The sequence below is a fragment of the Acanthopagrus latus genome, chromosome 6, assembly GCF_904848185.1.
Source record: "Acanthopagrus latus isolate v.2019 chromosome 6, fAcaLat1.1, whole genome shotgun sequence".
Classification (NCBI taxonomy): Eukaryota; Metazoa; Chordata; class Actinopteri; order Spariformes; family Sparidae; genus Acanthopagrus; species Acanthopagrus latus.
Window position 1 is genome coordinate 17,565,628 of NC_051044.1, and position 22,418 is coordinate 17,588,045.

Genomic DNA, 22,418 nt, shown 5'->3' on the forward strand with positions numbered 1-22,418 from the left:
AAGAGTGTACATCTGATCAAGCGGTTTCCCTCCTTCACGCATCCTTCTTCGGCTCGACTCTTGGTTTACTCATACGATTGGATTTACGAACTTTTTGAACTTTTTAAATTCAGAAGAAAACTGCATGTTCTTTTCAAACATTGCTGCAGCCAAATTACTAAACTTCACCTTTAAACAAGCTAGCGATCACTGCTGAGTGGCTGAGATATAAACCCAACTGGTTTGTACAGCAGTCCAAGACGAGTTCCCTCAGGTATGTTTACATCTACAATATACCGTACAGCAACACAATATTGTGTCTTGCCCATCTTTAAAGTTAGTCCTTTTAAAATACATTTTTTAAACAAACTTTTTGGCGGCTTAAATGTCTTGACAAAAAAGAAAATAGATGAAGAAGTCGAAATGACAAAAAATGATATATTCATGATGAGGGAAATAAGGAAAATATCACTGCGTCAACATTGTGACCCAGAAAATATAAACTGGGATTTGTTTAATCGAATTATGAGATGTAAAATGATTTATAATTATGACTTAGAAAGTCAAAATGTGTATTTACTCTGTGTTTTGTTTTGTCATATCCTTCTGTCTTAAAGATTTTATTTTTACTATTTAATCATTGCGACAGACTATCAGTTTATATACTTTATCAATCCTGCCAGGCCAAACACTGTGACGCCAGGGTGTGAACTATCTTGACATCTGAATACAAGATCTTCGCCCATACAAAGGTTGGCTGAAGACGCTGAAGGAGGCAGAGTGTCGCTGGTACGTGAGCAAAGTATCGGGGCACTTGGGTGAAGGAGGCAGACGAGCACCATGGCGAAGTTTTACGACCTCACGGCCAAACTACTAACAGGGGAAACACTTAATTTTTCCTCCCTGCAGGGGAAAGTTGTCCTCATTGAGAATGTGGCGTCTCTCTGAGGTACGACCACCAGGGACTACACCCAGATGAACGAGCTCCACGAGCGGTACGCCGGCAAGGGGCTCGTTATCCTGGGAGTGCCCTGCAACCAGTTCGGCCACCAGGTGAGGACAGTAGCCAGCACTGTGTGACTTCCAGGCAGACTGGGGCTGTGATTGTAGTGTATTTTATTTTCTTCTGCTGCTTTTAAACTTCAGTGGTTACATTTTCAACTTCTTTGTAAATTGAGGAGATGAAACCCTTGCAAATAATCTGAATGTAATCAAATGGAAGTAGTTTTGTTCTGTTTGTGCTTTATTCCTAGTTTCCAAGTTTACTGACCTGTTTTTATGTTTAGCTGTGGACATATATTTAGTCAGTTTACTATGCTACAGACAGTAATCCAAATATTTGACTAACATACATAATTATAATGGTTAAAAATGGTATGCATATTCATTTCATTTCACGTGTCGTTTACTTTTTCGGTTTCTCTAATGAGGAAGTTGTGGTGTTGTTGTCAGATGACCAACCAAAGGCACACCACACTATTAAAGCTGTTCTCTGTGGCGTCGTGTGTGTGCTCTGTAACTACTTCATTACTCTGTGTGTGTCATTCATTAACTCGGTGGTAACAGCATTAATCTTACTAACCCGTTGCGTTGAATTGTGGTAGTGGGCAGGCGTCTTCTAACGAGAGGGAGGTTAAACAGTGTCAGTCTGTGTGGGACGGGTGTTTCCTGTTTAAGATAAAGCCGCCTTGAGAAGACTGAGCCAGCTCTGTTGAAAGAGGAGTAAATACACTCTGAGTCATGCTGTGGGCTCATACTCAAGGTCACTTGTGGATTACACTGGTTTGCTTATTTAAAAGCATCAAAGGATGTTATTAGCCATTAATTGACTGTCAGCATTTGTGATAATCTGCTAATACAAAGTGTAATTAAAGGTGAAATGTCAGGCTGTTAAAATATAGTTTCTGTTCCTCTTTAATCATGCTGTTTGATGGTTTCTTCGTATCACTTCCCCTCACACAACGTTCGTCATACACCTGCAATACTGTGAAAATCTACAGGCAAATGAATGCATTCATTTATTTTATTTTGCCAGAATATCTGTATAGTTGTCTGTGTGTGCCACAGCTCTTCACCTAATCCTTTGATCAACCCATGCAGGAGAACTGCAAGAATGATGAAATCCTCATGTCCCTGAAGTACATCCGTCCTGGAAATGGCTTTGAGCCAAAGTTCCAGCTCCTGGAGAAGGTAGACATTAACGGAAAGGATGCCCATCCCCTGTTTGTGTTCCTGAGGGAAAAGCTCCCGTTCCCCAGCGACGAGCCATCCGCCCTGATGACTGACCCCAAGCTGATCATCTGGAGCCCGGTCTGCAGGAACGACGTGGCCTGGAACTTCGAGAAGTTCCTCATTGGGCCGGACGGAGTTCCCTTCAAGCGTTACAGCAGGAAGTTCCTCACCAGCGACATCGACGGAGACATTAAGAAGCTCCTCGAGAAGGCAAACTGAAGGCCCGTCAGCTCACTTTTTCCGTCCAAAACAGTCTGACAAGATGTGCTCACCTGTACACAATCTGCTCTGTTCTGTTCTTTTACTATATGAAGACATCCTCTGAAACCAAGCTAGTTGTGAGGAGGGTATCTGATCAAATGTAAAAGGCTGAATGTTTTCAGCTGCATTGGGTGCATGTCAAGCACAGCTGTGGTGTGATGTATTAACCAGACCAATAAATGTATTTTTCAAACAGTTTATGGTTGTCTCTGAAGTTATATCAAGATTTCACAGTTTTTTGTGTTGTATCTTTAACCCAAACATGACTTCTGAAGTCATCAGTTGCACTGAAAGTTTGCATCAATTTAATATTTTTTAATTCAAAATCCAACCCTAACAACATTTAAAAATGAACTAGATCTTCTCGTAAAAAAAGGTCCCTGTTAAAATTATTCATTTTTCTTACATGAAACCTTCAGATGACAAAGTAACAATGTGTAAAAGTATCCACCCTGAATTTAAAGTCTGATAACTGACCCAGAGTCTACACCAGATTACAGATCGTACTACATCTTGCAACCAGTCAGCACGAATGGTGTGTAATTACGGTTGCATCACCTGCAAGTACACGTCATTTTGCAATCCAGGTATTTCACAACCGCCACTGAGGTTTTGCCAGCTCGGTAGAGAATCACAGCCCAGAGGTGTGTACACAACCCAGATTCCTTAAAAGCTGGAACATTGTGTAAAACATAAAACAGAATGTGATAGGTTAGTTTTATCTTAACTTTTTGATTTGGGTAAATATAAGCTTTTTCGAAATTTGATCCAAGCAGCAGACTTCAAACCAGTTGGGACAGGGAAAGTTGTGGAATGCTCCTAAAAACACCTGTTAAACAGGTAAACAGGTTCAGTGGTGGCAGGAGATGGTATCATGAATAGGTGCATTGAGGAGAGATTCACCACTTTGTGAAACACACATCTTTAAAGAATAGTACATGGGCTTGGGAACTCTTTGTAAAAGTATTGCTGGTAAACGGTTTGTTTGTAAAATGCTGCATTCTGTGTATATTTATTTTTGTTTTAAACAGCGTCCCGACTTTTTGGGAACTGGGGTTGTATTGTACAATTTTGTGCACTTAATTAGTCCAACCAAACCAACCTGTTGAGGCTTCCAGTCTTTATTGTACTTTGAATTCAAATAATTCTCAGTTAAAAACAAATACTGTTGATATCGGCAATAAGATAAATATGAGGACAAGAATTTATACACCTATTTTCAATAGTGTGATTATTTACATCTCTTCGGTTATTGTAGAGAGTTTTGAATTGCTGACATGATTTTTATTTTTTTATGGGGAAGAAAGCAAGATTCGCTGCATTTTGGCAGCTGAATGTTGTTTTCGACTGACTATCTAGGGTTACAGATATGATGTAAAGCTTTTCTAGTCATAGGCATACATGATTATATTTAGGTAGTCATTGCTGAACGACATAAAGATGCTAAGACCAACCAGCTGAAAAAGGGGCACCAGGAGGCCCTTCACATCAACATGCTGTTATGCAACAAAGTGCAGAATTGATGCCACAGGACAAGACTTGTAGGAAGAAATCCATTAAGTACAAGCTGTCTTTACTAGAAGACCTTTGGGACTGAGTATTAAAGTATTCCATTTTATACTCAGTCACACTCACACAAGACACCTGTTACAACTGTGCCTCCTGTGACAATTGTGTGTCTATAGAGACCCCATAAAGATGACCCAAAGGGATTATTTTCTGATGCTACCAACAGACACACTTCTGTCATGTTTTACGAAACAGCTGCGATGGAAAACTAATGGCTCCAAAATGGCTGCGTTCAGCAAGAATGCTGTTAAGGTAATGCTGTCCTGACCCTGTCTGATGACGCATGATTGTTCCTCCCGACAAGGAGCAAGTTTCAAGTTTCATGAATTAAAGCACCACTTTTATTCTAGTTTATTTTGCTTCACTCAGTGTGCTTTGAAGATATCAAATAACATAGCCATTTCATTACAGAGCTGCATTAATGTACAAGACTAATAAGGACAAGCCATTGCAGGTGAGCTAGGGGGGTCCAATCAGGCAGCAATGAAAATATGGTCATAAGACACATTAAAATGATCTGGAAGTGTATGACAGACCATAACCCTTAATGCTAAGGCCGAACCATACAATTCTGTCATGTCTAGATACATCAGAAGCAGGTAGATCATGTACTCATGGAGAATTCAAAGTGCCTCCTTTCTAGTTAGGTTGCAGGAATCAAAAGGCCGCTTTTGCATTGTGATTACAAAAAAAAAGTAAAATAAAAGTTGCTAGCAGGGTGAGACTCCTCCCATAGGTTTAGGGTCTGAGAGAAAGCAGAACCCATACTGTGCGTCAAAGAACAACAACATCAAAAATAAAATGATGGCTGAACAAGGGCGAGGTCACAAAATGGCTTGTGCCACAACATGTCAGATCTTAAAATCTTGAAACAAAACATGCCTGTCTGTGATTTGGATTGCAACACAGCTTAACTGCCACAGTTAGTCTGCAGCAGCGAGATACCCCATCATACTTCCACTCTACACAGGTGGAATAAGGTCGCATTTATCTCAGCACAGCAAGATGACCACAGATCAATCTACCACACCAGAGTCCTGCTAATGTCTTGTCATCATAAATACCTTGGAGCGCTTTGGTTGAAACAACATTTGGCTTCTTTTTTTCCTTTAATATTTCTGACTGTTGTTGTGGGAAACAGAAACAATTTGTTTATCTACATAGTTGAGGGCACTTCTAACATTCTGTTCATCCAGTGAGAGGATCTATATTGATTTATACTCCTCTTAGTTCCAGACTAGTAAACTATGTTCAGGAATCAGTAGGCCCCCCAGCTGCAGGGAGGAAGTCTCTCAGGTCACTCCTCTGACAAGGCTCTAGTTGACAACATACGAGACAGAAATAAAATAAAATATGGGGGAAGGTAGGGTTAATAATGTTAAAGTCTGTGGAGTCCTCCGTCACTAAAGTAGCTTTGTGTGTGAGTCCGAGTGTCTCTATTTGCTGTGTGTGTTTTCAGTGCGTGTCCCTTCCCGCGTCATGTGGGCTCCTCAGTTTGTGTCCATGTGGTCATCAGCTGCTTCTGGTGCTCCTCCTAGCGAGGCTGAAGGCTGAGGTTTGGATGGGGCTTCCTCGTCTCTGCGCTGATAGAACAGCACGTAGGCTGCTTTAGTCTGTGAAGGGAGGATAAGGGTCGGATTACACTACAAAAACAAGGATACCCAACACCAAGGATAGAAATCCAAGAAGGCCGAGGGCTTATGATCAAACATCAGATAACAGATTAAAAAAACAAAAGGATTACAGAGTACTGCAAATGTGAGGGTATTTAACTACAGGATACACAGATCTATGACCGATAAACAGTCAAAACTCACCACGATCTGGTCCTCAGTGGCAGAGGAGACACTGCTGTCATCAAAGTAATACCACTTTCCATCCACTTTATTCTTGCCGTACGCTGTGTCTGTTAAGATAAGCGGAGAGCAGTGTTAAACAGATACTGGGGCCATGTGTTTACCCAGAGGAGCTGCTATCAGAACAGTTCTCTTCGAAGCGCAATTTAGAAAATAAAAAAATTAAATCAAAAAAAAAAAACTTGTCAGTGAGTCCACCGAGAACAAAAGATATGTGAGGCACTTTGCCATATTGTAATGTGAGTGATTGTCGCCTCCATGGAGGCACAGTGGCCGTTCAGCACACCATCTGTTGGCACTGAGAGTGTTTGACAACTAAACAAACTTTCCTGGCAAAAGAATAAGAGTGTGGCTGAAAATAACACAGGACACTCGAGAGCTCCTTATGGCATATTGATGTGGAGGGATAGTGTAAGGTGGGTTCTAGAAGAGATTCAAAATTAAGGAGAAAAAACAAACAAACAATGACTTACAGTGACCACCTCCCATTCCTCCATAGTGGTTTGACACGGCAATGAGGTCATATGTGTAGGGGCCGGCCTTAGGGTCGCACACAAACTCCGACATGTTCAGATCCCTGACAAAAAAGAAAATGCAATCAGTGCAATGTCATTGGAATTTAGTTAATAAACGCAAAGTTCCCAAGGGAAAAAAAAAACAATATTCCGTTAACACATGTAAAACAGTTTAAAATAAAACACAGCATTTGGTTCGACTGTGTGTTAAAGCAGGCAGTCAGCCTTTTTTTTTTTTGAACATGATGCCACTAACATTTCTCTGCTTCCTTGTTTCGGGTGGATCAAGTTCCTTAACAGAGGTGACTATGTGACACACACACACGCACACACACACACACACACACACACACACACACCGGATCGAGACAGGCAGTCGTTGGGCCATATAAATCTGAGGAAACTTCTCCGTTTTAAAACACAGAGGGAAGTTTCGTACTGTACCAAGTCAAAAATTGTCGATTAATGCAGAGTTGAAAGAGTTGGCAAGGACACAGGTTTTATAATTCTTGGAGTACGATGTCAATTCTCTGAAGGCAAGAGTCCATTACTGGCAAGTTCAATAAAAAATGCATTTCCTCATTGCTCAGGTCTCTCAGGTCTCCTTTGAGTTTCACAATAAAGCGCCCTCTGGTGTAGCTGTAGCACTGACACTGCAGTGATTCTCACTTAGTTTGGCACATTGTTTAAATGACAAACACTACTTTTAAAACAGAGAGAAATAACGTGCATCGGACATAAATAAAATTAATGATTAGTGCTGCATTCAGTTGCAAGTGGTGTCCAGAGTCTAAAGCACATATAACATATTCAGAAATATCACATTCAAACCTTTAGATGCAAGATATTCCAGCCAACTGTGGAATGTATTAAAAGGGCACTATACAACAACTAGTAGCAATTTAAAGTCGTTTTCTTATTGCCCATGACTGTAACATGCAAGAGTGAAGAGACATTCCAGACATTCAGTATCTCTTGGTTGCCTATACAAGCCTGTGGACAATCTCTTTAATTTGCTTAATACTGCTGGACTGGATTTCTTTGTGAAGGACTTGGGTTGGATTTTCCCTGGCTTTTTCCCAGGGTGCGACTTTATCAGCGCTCTCAAGTGTCTAATCCCAGTGCCTTTTTCCACTCTGCTAACAGAGAGCAACAGTAGCTAATGTTAGTTTAGAATTGAAATCTGATAACATAAACCACTGGCTAAATGACAAGCTTCAAGCACAACAAAGCAGTTCCACAGAGCCCCTTTAAGTTCAAGCTACGATTTAAAGGCCCTGCACATCATTTGTCCAAAACACTGCCTGTATACCTGATGGGAAAGTCCACCACCGTGTCCAGCTTGTCCCTCCAACAGCGGTTGTAGGAGAAACGCTTTAGATGAACTACCAGAATGCGTGGCAGCGACCACAAGTCAAACTTTTTTGTGGCCTGTTGGTGTTTCTTGCATGTTGGACAGTACCTGCATAAAAAGGATTATATTTGTGTGAGAAATACAGTGACAAAAAGGGGAGGGTTTTCACACTGGTTTAGACTGCAGTTTTGAACCCTTACCATGGGTCATGTTCTCCAAGAGTCTCCATGGTTGTAAAGAGCTCAATGCATTCCCTCAGAGCAACAGTGGCTTTCTTCTTCTGGGGCTGAAGCATGCTCTCATGCTTCTCATAGGCCTGCACACAATATTTACACAAATATAAATAGACCGTTTGCGCATCCTGTCACAGGATAGTGTGATGAATGTAATCCCACTGACCTCTGCTTCCTGTTCATCATAACATAGTTTTTTTGACTCCGTGTCCCAGTCGATTGCCACTGTGGAATGTGCTACACAGAGAGGCGGTGGGAGGGAGCGTGTCAAAACAAATTGGCTTTGAAAATCAAAAGCAATGAATGTAAATAAAGTTAATAAGCCTAAGGCTTACGATTGAGCTTGAGGACATTTCCATCACAAGGCAGCGGGCTGATGTTGGCTGTTCCGTAAGAGTTGACTATGCTGAAAGTGAAGAGCTTGGCTGGAGAAGAACAAAGCCTGGCCGCGTCTCCTTTCGGCCCATTTTCCAAGTCAGAGGTCTCCTCTTCCTCCTCTTCAGAGTGGCCGTTCTCTGGCTCTGGACTCACTTGGTGGTCCATGGCCTCCTCCTCACCTGAACAGACAGTTTGGAGTTTGAGTTTGTTTGGTTGCTTTTTACATTACTTTTTAGTGGAACTTTTAAGCATACTTCGTACAGATTAGTATAAAAATATTCTGATAGGTAACAATACTCTGATAAGTATGTCCTTCACAGTTATTTAAAGGGACAGTTCAACCCAAAATATAGAGAGAGATAATATTAGGTGCTTACCATCGTACAGCCCATTACTTTCATTGCAGGTCCCTGAGTGGTTGCTGCCATTACTGGAACTTGCACTGCAGGACGCCCCGTCTGACAGGGGGCTGCCACAGCCGCCCAGGCTTGCATTGTGACTGGATGATGTGGAACATTCAGGAGCCTGGCTGCAGCTGGCAAAGGTTGCTGAGGCCGAGGCTGAGGCCCTGCTTTCACTGTTAGGGCTCTGGGCGTGTTTTACATAGCGTCTGGAAGAGGGAACAGGGAAAAATGTTAAGTATTTGCTGGTTTTAGCCTCTTAAATGTAAGGATTTACTTCTTTTCTTTGTCATTTTAGAAAATAAATGAAGGTTTTGGATAGAGACCAAATAGCAGTCGGTTTAACTCATTATGTTACTGGTGAACATTAACGTAATGCACATGAATTAAAAACTCACATTACTGGCACTGAAATGTTAAATTTTCTCAGTCAAATGTTGTTTTATCAAAAGAAAAATAAGACTCCATAACTAATGTTAACAACATCGGCTGACTGCATCCAAGATATAATATACACTATGCAGTATTTTCTCAGATAATGTTTAACCTTTGAGATTATTTTTTTGACTGACTGTTTTCTGAGCATTTAGTTACTTTCAGACTAATCAAAAAGTTTAGGCTTAAACATCAGGGAAATAAGTCACAAGGAACATCCCTAGTTGGTTGGACGAAAAAAGCATTTTGAAGATACCTTTCTTATCTCTCTCTGTCCACACTATCACTACACAAACATGTAGTTTCCTCCCTTGCTACACAAGAAGCTCTTACCCAATCCGCTCAAGGATCTTGTCATAAAGAACGTCTGCTATGAGGTTGTGTTTGGGCACGGTGATGAGTAAAGGCTGGCCAAACAGCATGGTGCTCGTGGAGCTTCCAGCATGCTTGGAGTGGCGCTCCCTGAAATATACAGGCAGGTTCATCCTCTCGCTGTCCTCTTCCTGTACCTCATACCTGCAAAGAGTAACACAAAACATACATATTACCCACCTAGCATTTAACAGCAACCACAACTGCTAACTTAAAACAGTTTAGTCAACGACAAAACCTACACAAAGATGTCATCTTTTTCCATGATTTGGTTGAGGCCATCATCCCGTCTGTAAATTTTATGGAACCTGTGATTATAAACGTCAGCCACCACCATCTGGGAAAAAAAGTCGCCGCCAAGTTAGCACATATGATTTCCATTTCAACCTGAGACAATGTAAAAATGTAAAGCTAGAAGTAGAAAGACTACTTTAGGCTAGTGTTGTTAAAGTATAACACTCTTACATTTTCTGGAGGGAAACCACAGAGTTTGGACAAGGCGCTGCACAGGTCTGACACTGCACCCAGTTTAGGGACCACCACTCGATACTGCAAGACAAAGAATAAAAAGAGATATGATAAAAGCCAGCGAACTTGCTTAATTAAATGCTATAGCTTTCAGAAATCCAGGACTCAGTAATAGTAAAGTACAAAGACAACAATGCTACTATTGTTGCAGTTAGTTTAAGCTTAATAGTATTTGTTCAAGTCTAGAGCAAAAAAAAAAAAAAAAAAAAAAAAAGGAGCTCAATTCCACCTCACCTGCGTGGGTCTGGACTGAGGGTCTGATCGCACCAGGAACACCTCCATAGTACGGTCCTTTTTCATGGGTAGAGGCAGTGTGAGGTAGCAGAATGGGTCGAAGGTTACAGACACCTTAGAGCACTCTGGGCACACCAAAGTGGATTTGAAGAGGCCGTGGAAAATATCAACTATGATGGAGTCATTTCGCAAACGATGGTTCGTCCAGGCTTCCTTGGCAACGATCTGTGATTACAAAAAACATTCATTATATGTGTTTTCAGAACCTCAAAAAGAAAGTGTGCAACTTCATATTGTAAGGTAATTCTTCAGGGCCTTTTGTCTGCTGTTCCTAAAAATCTGAGCAGATCAAAGCACAAAATATGCAGCATAAAAATCCTATGCTTTGTCTAGTCATCAGAGACTAGCAAGCCTTGTAGCTCAGTCAATCTCCTAAAAATGTTAAGCTCATTTCAATTTCATAGATCATAAAACAACAAAGCAGGGAATATGTTGAATAAATGAATTTGCTGTAAATATATATGAGAAATAAATAAAATGCTCCTAAAATAACACTACCACAAAAACAGCATCCCACCATTCCCACGTATGTGCTATACCTCATCGGGACGGCCCTCTGCATCCCTCAGGGCCAGGTAAGGCTTCTTCTTGACACGGTTCAGATCTTCATGAAGCCCGTCCAGCAGGAAAGCCAACAGCTCCTGTGAGTCCTGCTGCTGGTAGCCTGAGAACTGGGGGGCAAAGCGTCCAACCTGGGTCTGGAAACAAAAAAAGCAAGTTTTGTTTGTTTTTTTACTTTGTCTGTAATTTAAAAAAAAAAAAATGAGGAATAGATCTTCTTAACATTTTTACATTCACTTTAAACAGAGTTTTTTGACACAACTCACTTTGAAGGTGCGTGGGGCCACATAGCTGCTGCGGCTTAGCCACATCTGCTTTACTAGATCAGCGTAGGCCTCAGCTATCTCACCCCTCATTCCCAGGGGATTCTCTCTGTTAATTTCTGCCTCATACTGGTCATTGAGGAAGTACTCTGTGAGTGGAGATGCATTGCTCAGGCACTAGAAGAGGAGGAACAAAAAGTGGATTGTGAGAACAGGATATCCCAAAACTATGGTGACAGACTCTCTGAGTAGAAGTTCTGTTGTACCTGGAGGGCAGAGTTCATGAAGCATGTGTTGCCCAAATTACTAAGACCACATAGGCCTGGCTGTGACTGGGACTCTCTGTAGTTGTAGGAGGAGCTGTATGAATTGTAGCCCCCCAATCTGTTGGAAGAGAAGATTTGTTACTGTTGATGTACTCGAAAGACATTGTGCTGTGATTAAGGCATTGTTTCAGGCGTATGTATAAACATAATTTTCAAAATGGTATGAGGATATAATATCAGACTGACAAAATACCATCGAAAGACACAGTAACCACATATGAGGAACACCTCTTTGAACTGTCAGCAAGTAAGAGTGGGTAAGACACCGCCACAACAATCTTCTTCTTATTAGATTAATGGCACGCTCAGTCTACAAATCCTTATGAAAGGCCAAGAAAAGTTTAATGTCACATTTGTTTCATGTCTAAATAAGGTCTGACATTTAAAAATTCAGTCAAATTTGTAGCATGTAATTTTACACATCAATTTGTGTATCTAGCGCACACACAGTTTAATTGAGCAGGATACTAATTGTGGTGCTCTTCTACTTACAGTGCAGTTAAAAGTGGTTTGTAAATATTACTCCTACTTTACATGTCAAACCAGCTCTTGAGGTGCTGATGGAAATGTAGCCATTCCACCAAGTCAGCATTGAATGTAGATGTCACCAGAACTGAATTCTCTATTCCTGACTGCACTAGTCCGGCAACAATCATTGCGCTGACTGTGAATAGCAGCACAAATCTTTCTCTGTATATTAAAACTACCGGTATTCTTAATAAGGTCTCATTGGACCATTTTGTTTTGTTCTGGTGTAAGCTGTGGCAATATAATCTATACTGAGGTAGCATCTAATTGTATACAATACAACATCCCTGCAAGAAATCCTGCATTCAAGAACTACAGTAAAATTGTGGGTTTGTTGACATAAACGCAGGTGGAACAATATTGTAAATGCCTTTTCATGCCTTTAACGTAATCAGTCTCAAAAATGGAGTTCAGTTGAATAAACCTACATGTACCAAATGAATTAGAAACACAGTGCTTATTTTTTTTCTAATCCAACTGCATGTTTCCCTTTGATTTCACAAACCAGTTAATCAACTCTAGGAAGCAGCAAACTTCATGAAGCGCTAATATAAGCGCCTTAAGCCCATAATGAACCCATGCAGCCACAGTACAGGAACAGTCTGTTCTTTTATTACATGTTCCTCACCATGCCATGGCTAAAATGTGCTGCTACAGCAACCGACCACATGTATGTACTGACAGCAGCCGGCTTTCAAATGGCTGTTAAGATTCACTGTTACTCCGCACATTAATAAGCAAATAAAGCACACATGATTTGCAATTGGAAAACTGACAACTATTAAAATGATTGAAAGCAGAAGTAGAATAAGATAATGGGTAGGGGTATTATGGACAGAGGAAAAGTATATTTTCATACTTCTGCAGAGTGTAAGAGAAGGACAAGGGGAAAAAAATCTGTCTTTGTACTTTCTTTGGTATTTAAATACCTCATTCATAGAGTTCTGGTAAGTAATGAACCGCTACTGACTGATGTACCATTTCACTGATTCAATAAATGTCTTAAATGCAAGAGAACTGCTTGAAAATCCTCCCCACAATTCACCTGCATGAGAAATTCTATGTCTAAGTTTTTTCTCTGGTCCATTTGGGGCTTTTCCATACACCTGCTGGCTCAACTGTCTACTAATTTCACCCCAGTGTGGCTGGGATTTTCATTTCCAACTACAAGAGGGCTACCCGCATAAATGTGTGTCTCTAACTAATGACGACTGAAGCAACAGAACAGCCGTAAATACTCGAAAAGCCAAGTGCCAATGCCAGTAGAAAAGCCCAACTGTCAAGTCTGACCATAACACACGATGAGTGTTTGAAAATATCACAACTGAAAACTACGAGTGGTGAGAAAACAACTGGGCACAAGTACAACAAATTAGGTTTACGGTTAATTGTTATGTGTAATGTGTAGAGGATGACCAAAGAACAGCAGTCCTTAAACATACATCAATCATACAGTAAAAGCCAATAAGATGGAAATGATGGAAACAGTGACAAGGTGATAAATCCGATAACAACTCTTGCCTGTTGCCGGAGGAGGTGCTGTTGTTCAGTGTGTAGCCTGGGCTACAGCTGCTGTCTCCATTGGTTACTGTTGAGGAGATACTGGCTGTTGAGTTGGAGGAGAGTTTTGGGGAGGTAGTGAAATTCCTGGATGGGGTGGTACTGGATCTGACGATGAAGAGCAAAATCATGTCTTAGAGAAGTAGCTCGAACTTCAGTGTCTAGTCTACATTAGGTATCAACTTCTGCCCTTTTTCTGAATGACTAAAAAACAACAAGGTATTTGCTTACTTGGGATGGGAGGCTTGTCTGGGCCATGTTCCATCCTCGTTCTTCCTCTCAATCACAAGCACCTTTGGGAAAAAATGAATGAGAGCCAGACTGGCACAATCAACTATATCAGATCTATAATGTTTCTGGCTAAAATGTAATAATATATGAGTGGTAAATGCTGCCAAACTTAAGCAGCTGCAGATACATCTCCACTCACTTTGAGTGTAATTTGTCTGTTTTTGGAACTTAAATTTACAGTTTTAGGCAATGGTTGCTCTGATTAACTGGATTAATTTATTTCTCATTTTAAAATACAAGAGTATAAAGGCACTGTAGCGTTAACACCTTTACAGTTTAATACATGTCAATACAAAGGCTTTGAATAACACATCTTTGAAAGGTCCTGTAATTATCAGTTAATCTGCCAATTATTTCTGTGATTAATCAATTAGTGAATGTAATGTCAGTAAATTGTGAAAAATGCTCATCACAATTTCTCAGAGCCAAACAAATTGCTCTGTGTCCAAAACATAAAGATTCTTTATTGACGAACAAAAAAAAGCAACTGAAAGTTTGACATTTTTGCTTGGAAACTTATGAAATGATCAGTCGATTATCACAATTGGCATCTTATTTTCTTTTGATTCATTAAGCAGACAATCAGCTAATCATTTGCAATTCCACACCATCACAGACTTCAGCTTTGAAAATCTTCATAGACCAAAACCACAGCCATAACCACATTAAAACCTTCACAACATAATTCCAGGGTTAATGTATTGCATTAGCCACTCGGATGTTCCTGTTATTATGCACAATGCTTGCAAATGAATTATGTATGCAAAGTGAGTACCAGCATGTTACTTGGATGTGGTGGTGTTCCTCAAAATAAAAAGCAAGGATGATCTTAAAGTTATTTAAATAACAAAGCTCTACTCTACCTGCCCCTGGAAGAGACCAGCATCCTGTACAGTGCTGTCGGGCTTGTTCAGCTGCTCGTACGTGTTGCTCATGTATTTGTTCCAGAGCCGTGTCTCCTTCTCTGATGGGATATTGAACAGGGTCCTCATCTCCTTCTCTATAGTGTCTGGAAAGAGGGGATAAGCAACACTCGCTTATAATGTTATATGAGACACATTCAGTGGCCAACAACATATTTCCAGTGCGTATTTGGACATTTATCTGGTTATTTTTAATGCAAAATTAAATACACAGAACTCTCACCTATTGTATCAGCTTTGCTGAAATGGCGTGTGACCACATTTTCCATGTTGTCATTTTCACACAAGTTCAGTTCCAGCAAATAGACCTCCACCTTACAGTGCTTGACAAACATGCCATGTTCAACAACCTAAAGAAAAATAAACACATTTAGGAAGCCAATCCATAACTGAATGGTCACAGTAAAAAAGTAAAGTATAAAGTCAACAGCATTACCTTCCTGACGATGGGTCTCTGGCCATCAAGGCAGCCGTACCAGCTGACAAGCTTATTCCACGCCTCAGTGGGTACAAGGACATAGTCCAGCTCATCTATAAGGTGCTCTTTCAGGGCCTGAGTCTCCTGGTCTATAAGAAGAAAAGAGCAAAAAGATGACTACAGACTGAAAAAAAAAACAACTCCTTTAATGTCAGCGTGGGATTTGTGTTATTCTCAAGGACAACACCCCATTAATGTTTCTTTAAAGATAACAATCTTACCTGAGAACAGCCCAGAGTTATCAACTGGTCCTGGATACAGGCTACGTTCTCCAACATTGTACATGTCCCAGCTGTCGAAGCCTACGTACTTCTTCCATTGTTTGAACCACCGGCTGTCTATCAGATACCTGAAAAACAACATTGTTGGTGACGGTTAATGACAAATATATGAAAATTTGAAGACACATTATAGTTTCTCCTGAGCATCTGTGACTTCATAAAGGATTTTCTGGTCACCTATTATGTTTAAAATATCGAGTAAGGGCAGCAATGTATCAAGAGTTGCAACTGGTTTGTAGACAGTGCACTCAGTCTTAGTCACTCAGTCCAAACCCATGACATAATGCAACAACAAACAGCCTTGTCATTAGCAGATATAGCAACAGCAAGCTAGTTTGACTTAATCTCATCCCGAGCAAGAATCTCCTTTAGCTAATAGGCTTGCTAGCAGCAAGTGTTGGTATAGTTGACACTGGGGTCATGACACCCTGTTTACATGCAACCACTGTCAGAATTAATCTAAACAGCCTCATATAGGTGCCACGGTGAAAGCAAGGTGCATTATCTTTGCCCTTTCACCTGGGGTGAATTTCTCCAAGCTATGCAAAAGTGTACATTTCAGCTTGAAAAACAAGAGGAAGGGAGTTCAGCTTACTAAAAGTATCATAAAAACACCATCTAAAGACAGGCTCTGACTAATCTCAACAGCTATGTATGAACGTGTTAGAAGACAAGTTAGTAGCTGACATAAAATATAGGGCATGCTCTCTCCTTTGTGCCAATTTCTAACAACAAATTCGCCACTTGGAGTACGTTGATCTGACAATTCTCTGTTGTAATATGTAATTATTAAAGTGAATGATGTTTAATACATCTGGCTGCACAATGCCCCGGCCTGGATTGTCTTTACAGTCTCAAACAATGTTAGCTAACCCAGGTCGGGTTAAGAAACCTGTAGGACTACTTCTAACAGGCATGTCTCTACAAACAGGGAATGACATAGCTTTCTTTTTCCCATAAACGGGCCCATTTCCTGATTGCTAATATTACTTAAGTTGCTCCGAGCCGATACAACTGGCAGGAGAACACACTGCTTTTGAATCCAGGGCCTCTTCTATCAGCCGACTAGCCACTTCATCAGCCTTATCACAGACCACCTATTAACATTAAGCGTCAAGTAACGCTACTATCCCAATAAGCAACTCAGCTAGCCGTGTTAGTTTGGCTCTTTGCGGTAATAGCTGTTGCTACAAGCACAACTCCTCACAGGTAAACTGTAAAGTCGGGCTAGCAGAGGGGGTGCTAACTTGTTAATCACTAGCATGCCAAAATATCGATAGCACAGCAGCTTTCGATTTCAGACTTGCAACCACTGGTGTCGTTAGCTTGCTAGTTTTAGCATGTTAGCATTTCCTGTCGCTCACTCGCTAACGTTAGCTTGCTAACGCTAGCTGAAACACCCCAGCTAACGTTAGCCGGAGCCTACTCTTACCATTCGTCGCCCTTTCTTAGAGTTGTTTTCAAAAGTGACCCAATAGTCTGTTTTTGACTTTCCGTTGAAGGGGTTGGCATTTGAGCGGCTACCGGCTCCGAGTCGGAGTCAGCCGCGCCACCCGACTCGGGTCCGCCTCCCTCGGCCATCATGCAGCGAGTGTGCCGGTATCGTGAACGAGCGGATGGAAGAGACGCGCCTGGGCGAGCAGCAGCACGGCGCCGCTCAGAGGAAACCTTCTTCCTGTACGATCAGAGGAGAGCTGCTGCTGCAGCATCGCCACCGCCACACCGGTCACAGGACTGCCACAGGACTGCCACATGCCATATGGCGCTGTTTCATGCAAACAGTGAACCAAAGCGGGGGGGGGGGGGTTGTACTGTGTTATGACTTCAGAGCATCTTCTCCAGGTACTTCAACTTGTGTGTGGCTGCTGACTGTAATATTAGTCAAATTACTCGTTTGCATAATAATGCAAATGACAAACTGTATTGGGTGCATTGCCACAAATGACGAAGAACCAAGTGTTTAGTCAAAACAGGCTTTATGCTGTACAAAACACAGGGGAGTTACATTACAAAATAAACTGTCTACATACATCAAAAACAATTTTTCAATCACACAAACACACTCTCTGCCAACAACTAATCAGTTCTGGGTCTGCTTCCAACTCCAAGCAGCTGACTCAGAACAGCTGACCTATGACCTAACAGAGGAGTCATCAAAGACTGTTAAAGTATAATTAAATAGACATCATTCAGACCTGGAAAATGGTAGTGCCCTGTTTTTTTTTAAACATGATGATACATATGAAAATGGAGACAGCTGGTCTAGCTGTGCATGGCATAAGAAAAGAAGAAAAACACTAGGTAGTTCATATTCTATTACCTAATGGCATACAGTTGCAAGCTAATAATAATGCATTTCAATAAGCAAAATACACTCAGTTTCTCCCAAAAGTCTCCTTGTCTAAAAGGTGAGACAACAAAGCAATGGCCTCTAATTTGCATGAGACAGCAGCAGAACCAGTGTATTTGAAGTCCTTTCAGATATTGTGGAAAGGTGATACATGTGAAAAGACAAGGACCACAGATAAGTGAATGTAAACTTTGCATAACATGAAGGGATCAAAAACAAATCCCTGCAATGATCAAAAAATTCAAACTGAAGGCTCCAAGTAGAAGTGAGCAGGCCATCAGAAGATGCCGCTCGGCAGCTCCTTGCTAAACATGCCGTCAAAGTCCAGCTCTCTGCTCATCAGATCCTCCTCTACACTCTCCAGCGCCCACTGATGGTCAGTCAGTTCCAGTGCCTCCCACTCAGCCTGAGATCCAAGGACAGACATCACATGAACAGCAGAGAAAAACCCACACTCATTAATCCATCGAGCTCCAACTACAATACTACCTTGAAAGCTTTATTTGTATCTGCAGGCATGGCCATGGCAGCACCACTCATCTGCTCCTGCATGATCCTCGACTGATCCGCACCTGTGGGGGATTGACGAAATTATTATCTGGATGCAAACCATAGATACTGCGTTACAGAATTATAAAATTCACATGCTTTATTAAAAGTATAAGGTTACTTTTTTTTTTTTTTTTTAATTTAAAGCTTTTATTAAGGTTTCCAAATCAAGTTCAAAATGTCCAGTCATAATTTTGACATCATCACAACAAAATAAATGTATTATAATAGTGTTACAGTCAAAAACGGATTATTTGTGATTGTATTTATGTAAATGTAATTTACAGTGCTGTCAGATTGCTAGTAGACCACCTTGTAAATGCAGGTCCATGCCTCCCTTTATGTGTAACAAGCAAGAGAGCATGTTTTTTTGACCAGAATGAAATGTATGTTTTTAAAAGGCTTAATGGCATCGAATACAGATTAAAGGAGAATATTTCTTTGATAAAAACAAAGTGAATTTTTAAAATGACCCCATTTAAAAAAATAAATAAATAAATAAAAAGACAACACACTGGAATTGTTTGGATTGCACAAGTTGGAAACAATCCCACACAGTCAGCGCTGGAATCTTATTGTACAACTAGTAGGATACTAAAAATGTGAAAGGGGCTCTGTGGAACTTCTGTTTTGTGCCTGAGGCCAGACGTTCCAAATTAACGTTAGTTGCTGCTGCTCTGTTAGCAAAGCAGAGGGAGGCCCTGAGACAAGACACTTGAGAACATTCATAAAGTCATTTCCTCTGGACTGCAAGTTAAATCCGACCCGAGTCCTTCACAAAGAAACCCAACATCCAGCATTAAACAACCTCAGGCTTGTCAAAAGAAATCAATATATATTTAAAATGCTAAAAATTGTTAAATATAGCTCTATCAATTGATTTTTTAAATCACTGGCCCGGAGTCATCTGCAACTAAACCTTCAAATGCAACTACTCTCAGATTCTGTTTACTAAAACTGAATGTTGTTTTCTTCATATTCATGTTCATATTCCTGTTTATAGGAATTATAATTTACATTCACAACTATTGTTCAGCTGAACAATATTATCAAAAGTCCATCAAATAACCACTTGTACGATGATAAGGCTGTAATCACTGTTGTGAACTTTAAGTATATGAAGCATTTTCATGAACACATCAACATTCAATTATCTTAACATGAACAAATATTACCATTGTCTTGGCCCAGAATTAAAGAGTACATGCTTCGTAGTCCAAACACGTTGAGGAAATACCATGACGCTGAACTCACCCTAGATGATAAATGGACAAACAAACAAACCACTTAACAGGACAGTCATAAACTAGCTTACGCATCCTGATATTAATGCACAATGACTAATGCAGTTTATCTCCTTGCATCTTGATATATTCGTTTACCAGGAGGCATCCAGTGAGAGCAGCTCTATTCCTTGCTGCAGCATGGGCTTGAAGCGCAGAGTGAGAGGGAAGGGAACCTTAGCTGTGAGAATCAGAGCACAGAAAGGAATATATATATATATATATATATATATATATATATATATGATGACATAGTTCTGATATAAATTCTACTATGTTTTTAAAAGGCTTAATGGCAACGAATACAGATTAAAGGAGAATATTTCTTTGATAAAAACAAAGTGAATTTTTAAAATGACCCCATTTAAAAAAATAAATAAATAAATAAATAAAAAGACAACACACTGGAATTGTTTGGATTGCACAAGTTGAAAACAATCCCACACAGTCAGCACTGGAATCTTATTGTACAACAAGTAGGATACTAAAAATGTGAAAGGGGCTCTGTGGAACTTCTGTTTTGTGCCTGAGGCCAGTTATATATATATATATATATATATATATATATATATATATATATATATATATATATATATATATATAGTCAGAGCATTACTTGTTACAAATCCTGAAAAGGTCCAGTTGATCCAGCCTCCAATGAGGATCATGGGAAGCACGTTGGTGACATTTCCCTTCATCATGTCAGTCAGCATGCTGGGATCTGTTAGAAGACACAGTGTGAAACATAATATAAATAAATAAATAAAGAGACAACATGATGAATACTTACAAGCTATATAAGCAAGCATTACCTGTCATTGGAGATGGTGGGACAACCTTTCTTTTGGTCTTCTTGAAAAATCCATCTTCTTGATTATTGAAGTAGAACTTCCTCATCAAAAATGACTAAAACAAAGACAGTAAATCAGTAACATACATAATAAATACAGCGTCCAGTTTTTTTTTAGTTTTTGTTGCCTATATTTGAGACAACTGTGTTAAGATCAGTTGGAGAAATCATTTGGTGAAGAATAGCATGTATGAAACAATATAAAGAGGGACTCCCTACCTGTTTGGGAATGTATTTTCCATTTTCCCTCAGAATTCTGCTCCGAATCAGAACCTGGCTGTATTGGGAGTATGAACACATGTTAACAAATAAATTGAAATTAATTTGGATTTTGTTTTACAATATGGTGCCCCTCTTAAAGTTGAAGATTACATACCTGTCAGAAACCTGTTCTAACGTCAACTTCTTGTCACTCTGAAGAAGGATGGACACATAGTGACGGATGACCCCGACAAAAAAGGTGATGAAGACAATGGGCAACACCACCCAGAGTCGGATGTTGGAGTCCAGCAGAAGCTCCGGTTCAGCCATAAAGCCTGGTAGATTAACTGAGGATCAAAGACACAGCGAGAAATACTTACTTTTATAACATGGCTTTTTATTAGTCCTACCACTATAAAGACTGCTCATTGTAACAGTTTACTAGAAGCTGTATTTCAAGCTGTGACCGAACATCGACCCCACAGAGGGATGGGCTGTCACTCTAAGTCCATCTAGCTAGCTTAGCTAACCAGCGTCATTAAGGTAACGTCAGCTAATAATAACATTTATCAAGCTAATGAATTAGCTTTAAACAACCTCATATAACTTAATTACTTCACAAAGTGAAAACGACCTGTTCGTATAAGGACGAGTGGTGACGACGTGTGAAGCTACCACACATTTAAAACAACCGATGCTAATGGTTCGCTAACACTCACGTTAGCCAGCTGGCTACCTTCTTCCTGATGCCCGGGTCACAGTCGGTGGGAGCTGGCGAGTCGTCTTAGCGCCGCGGCTACCACCTGCAAAGTCTTTCCCAGCGGCGACAGACGCAAAACATGCGCTATTGTGAGGTAGTTAAATAAATTGTATAGTATTCAACAGCTCGCATCCACCAACACGGCCATTGCGCTGTGGTGTTCTCTCCAGGGATGAGAGCAGATTTTTTTTTTTTGTGCTTCGGTTGCTCATCCGCATCTCATCGGGACTGCAGCGCCACCCCGCGGTGATGGGGGGAAGTGTCTGTCCGGGGCCAGCCGCCGGTGTCCTTCTCTGCCTGCGGTGTGGTCCATGGTGGCACTCGGGGCTGACTGTGCAGGTGACAGTAGGTGACATGTTGCAGGGTATTTACTACACTTTGGGAGCAAAAGACATTTGGAATAGCGTTTTCAATGAGATGATTTAGTGGTTCTTACATTTGAACACTTCAGTTTGAGGTTAGTGATGCATAATGATGCATAAAGATTTCTCTTTACCACATCTAGCATCCCCTTTGTTAATCATGAAGAAGTCAAAGCATCTTATGATTGTTTTGTTGATAAAGGCAGACAGACATAGATGCAGATGATGAATGCTAGATAATCAGAATCAGAACCACTGTATTGATCCCTGAGGGGAAATTGCTTGCATTACAGTTGCTCGCATTCAAAAGTCTTAGAAAAATATGCAGAAAAATGAGAACTATATATTAGTAAGACTGATAAGAATAGAATAAAAATATAAGAAATGTCACCTGTTTGAAAATGAATGATGGTTTGGAAGACATGTGGAGCAGAAAGGAGCTAAC

General features: G+C 40.5%; 3 protein-coding genes across 4 annotated transcripts; 1 reads left to right on the top strand and 2 right to left on the bottom strand.

Moving 5' to 3' along the window:
* The first annotated feature begins 736 nt into the window (after window positions 1–736).
* Window positions 737–2,670, top strand: gpx1b (glutathione peroxidase 1b). The gene is made up of 2 exons (XM_037099821.1): window positions 737–1,032; window positions 2,080–2,670. The coding sequence occupies exons 1-2, from the start codon at window positions 820–822 to the stop codon at window positions 2,428–2,430; spliced, it is 564 nt and encodes a 187-aa protein (XP_036955716.1). The 5' UTR covers window positions 737–819; the 3' UTR covers window positions 2,431–2,670.
* A 907-nt stretch (window positions 2,671–3,577) lies between these two features.
* usp4 (ubiquitin specific peptidase 4 (proto-oncogene)) lies at window positions 3,578–17,349 on the bottom strand. Its single transcript, XM_037099813.1, has 22 exons — window positions 17,051–17,349; window positions 15,559–15,686; window positions 15,296–15,426; window positions 15,083–15,209; window positions 14,800–14,945; window positions 13,877–13,938; window positions 13,607–13,753; window positions 11,498–11,615; window positions 11,235–11,408; window positions 10,947–11,105; window positions 10,348–10,572; window positions 10,051–10,134; window positions 9,828–9,922; window positions 9,547–9,729; window positions 8,755–8,987; window positions 8,335–8,556; window positions 8,166–8,236; window positions 7,967–8,082; window positions 7,725–7,874; window positions 6,371–6,474; window positions 5,859–5,947; window positions 3,578–5,654 (listed from the first exon to the last, which is right to left on the bottom strand). Exons 1-22 carry the CDS (start codon window positions 17,200–17,202, stop codon window positions 5,532–5,534), a joined length of 3,039 nt encoding a protein of 1,012 aa, XP_036955708.1. The 5' UTR covers window positions 17,203–17,349; the 3' UTR covers window positions 3,578–5,531.
* A 226-nt stretch (window positions 17,350–17,575) lies between these two features.
* On the bottom strand, window positions 17,576–21,930 carry emc3 (ER membrane protein complex subunit 3). 2 transcript variants are annotated; one of them, XM_037099820.1, is made up of 9 exons: window positions 21,588–21,930; window positions 21,027–21,198; window positions 20,870–20,927; window positions 20,613–20,706; window positions 20,417–20,521; window positions 19,900–19,981; window positions 19,693–19,772; window positions 18,458–18,540; window positions 17,576–18,374 (listed from the first exon to the last, which is right to left on the bottom strand). In XM_037099820.1, the coding sequence occupies exons 2-9, from the start codon at window positions 21,179–21,181 to the stop codon at window positions 18,246–18,248; spliced, it is 786 nt and encodes a 261-aa protein (XP_036955715.1). In that variant the 5' UTR covers window positions 21,182–21,198; window positions 21,588–21,930; the 3' UTR covers window positions 17,576–18,245. The 2 variants fall into 2 exon arrangements, with proteins under 2 accessions (XP_036955715.1, XP_036955714.1); XM_037099819.1 differs by having other exon boundaries at window positions 21,571–21,924.
* Window positions 21,931–22,418: the final 488 nt, after the last annotated feature.

Coding starts and splice junctions, on each gene's coding strand:
- emc3 (XM_037099820.1), bottom strand. CDS start 21,181: ATGGCTGAACCGGAGCTTCTGCTGGACTCCAACATCCGACTCTGGGTG. Junction 20,928..21,026: donor TTAGAACAGGTTTCTGACAG/GTATGTAATCTT, acceptor CTCCCAATACAG/CCAGGTTCTGATTCGGAGCA. Junction 20,522..20,612: donor CCCACCATCTCCAATGACAG/GTAATGCTTGCT, acceptor GTCTTCTAACAG/ATCCCAGCATGCTGACTGAC.
- usp4 (XM_037099813.1), bottom strand. CDS start 17,202: ATGATGGCCGAGGGAGGCGGACCCGAGTCGGGTGGCGCGGCTGACTCC. Junction 8,557..8,754: donor AAGTAATGGGCTGTACGATG/GTAAGCACCTAA, acceptor CTGTCTGTTCAG/GTGAGGAGGAGGCCATGGAC. Junction 6,475..7,724: donor GTGGTGGACTTTCCCATCAG/GTATACAGGCAG, acceptor CTTTTTTGTCAG/GGATCTGAACATGTCGGAGT.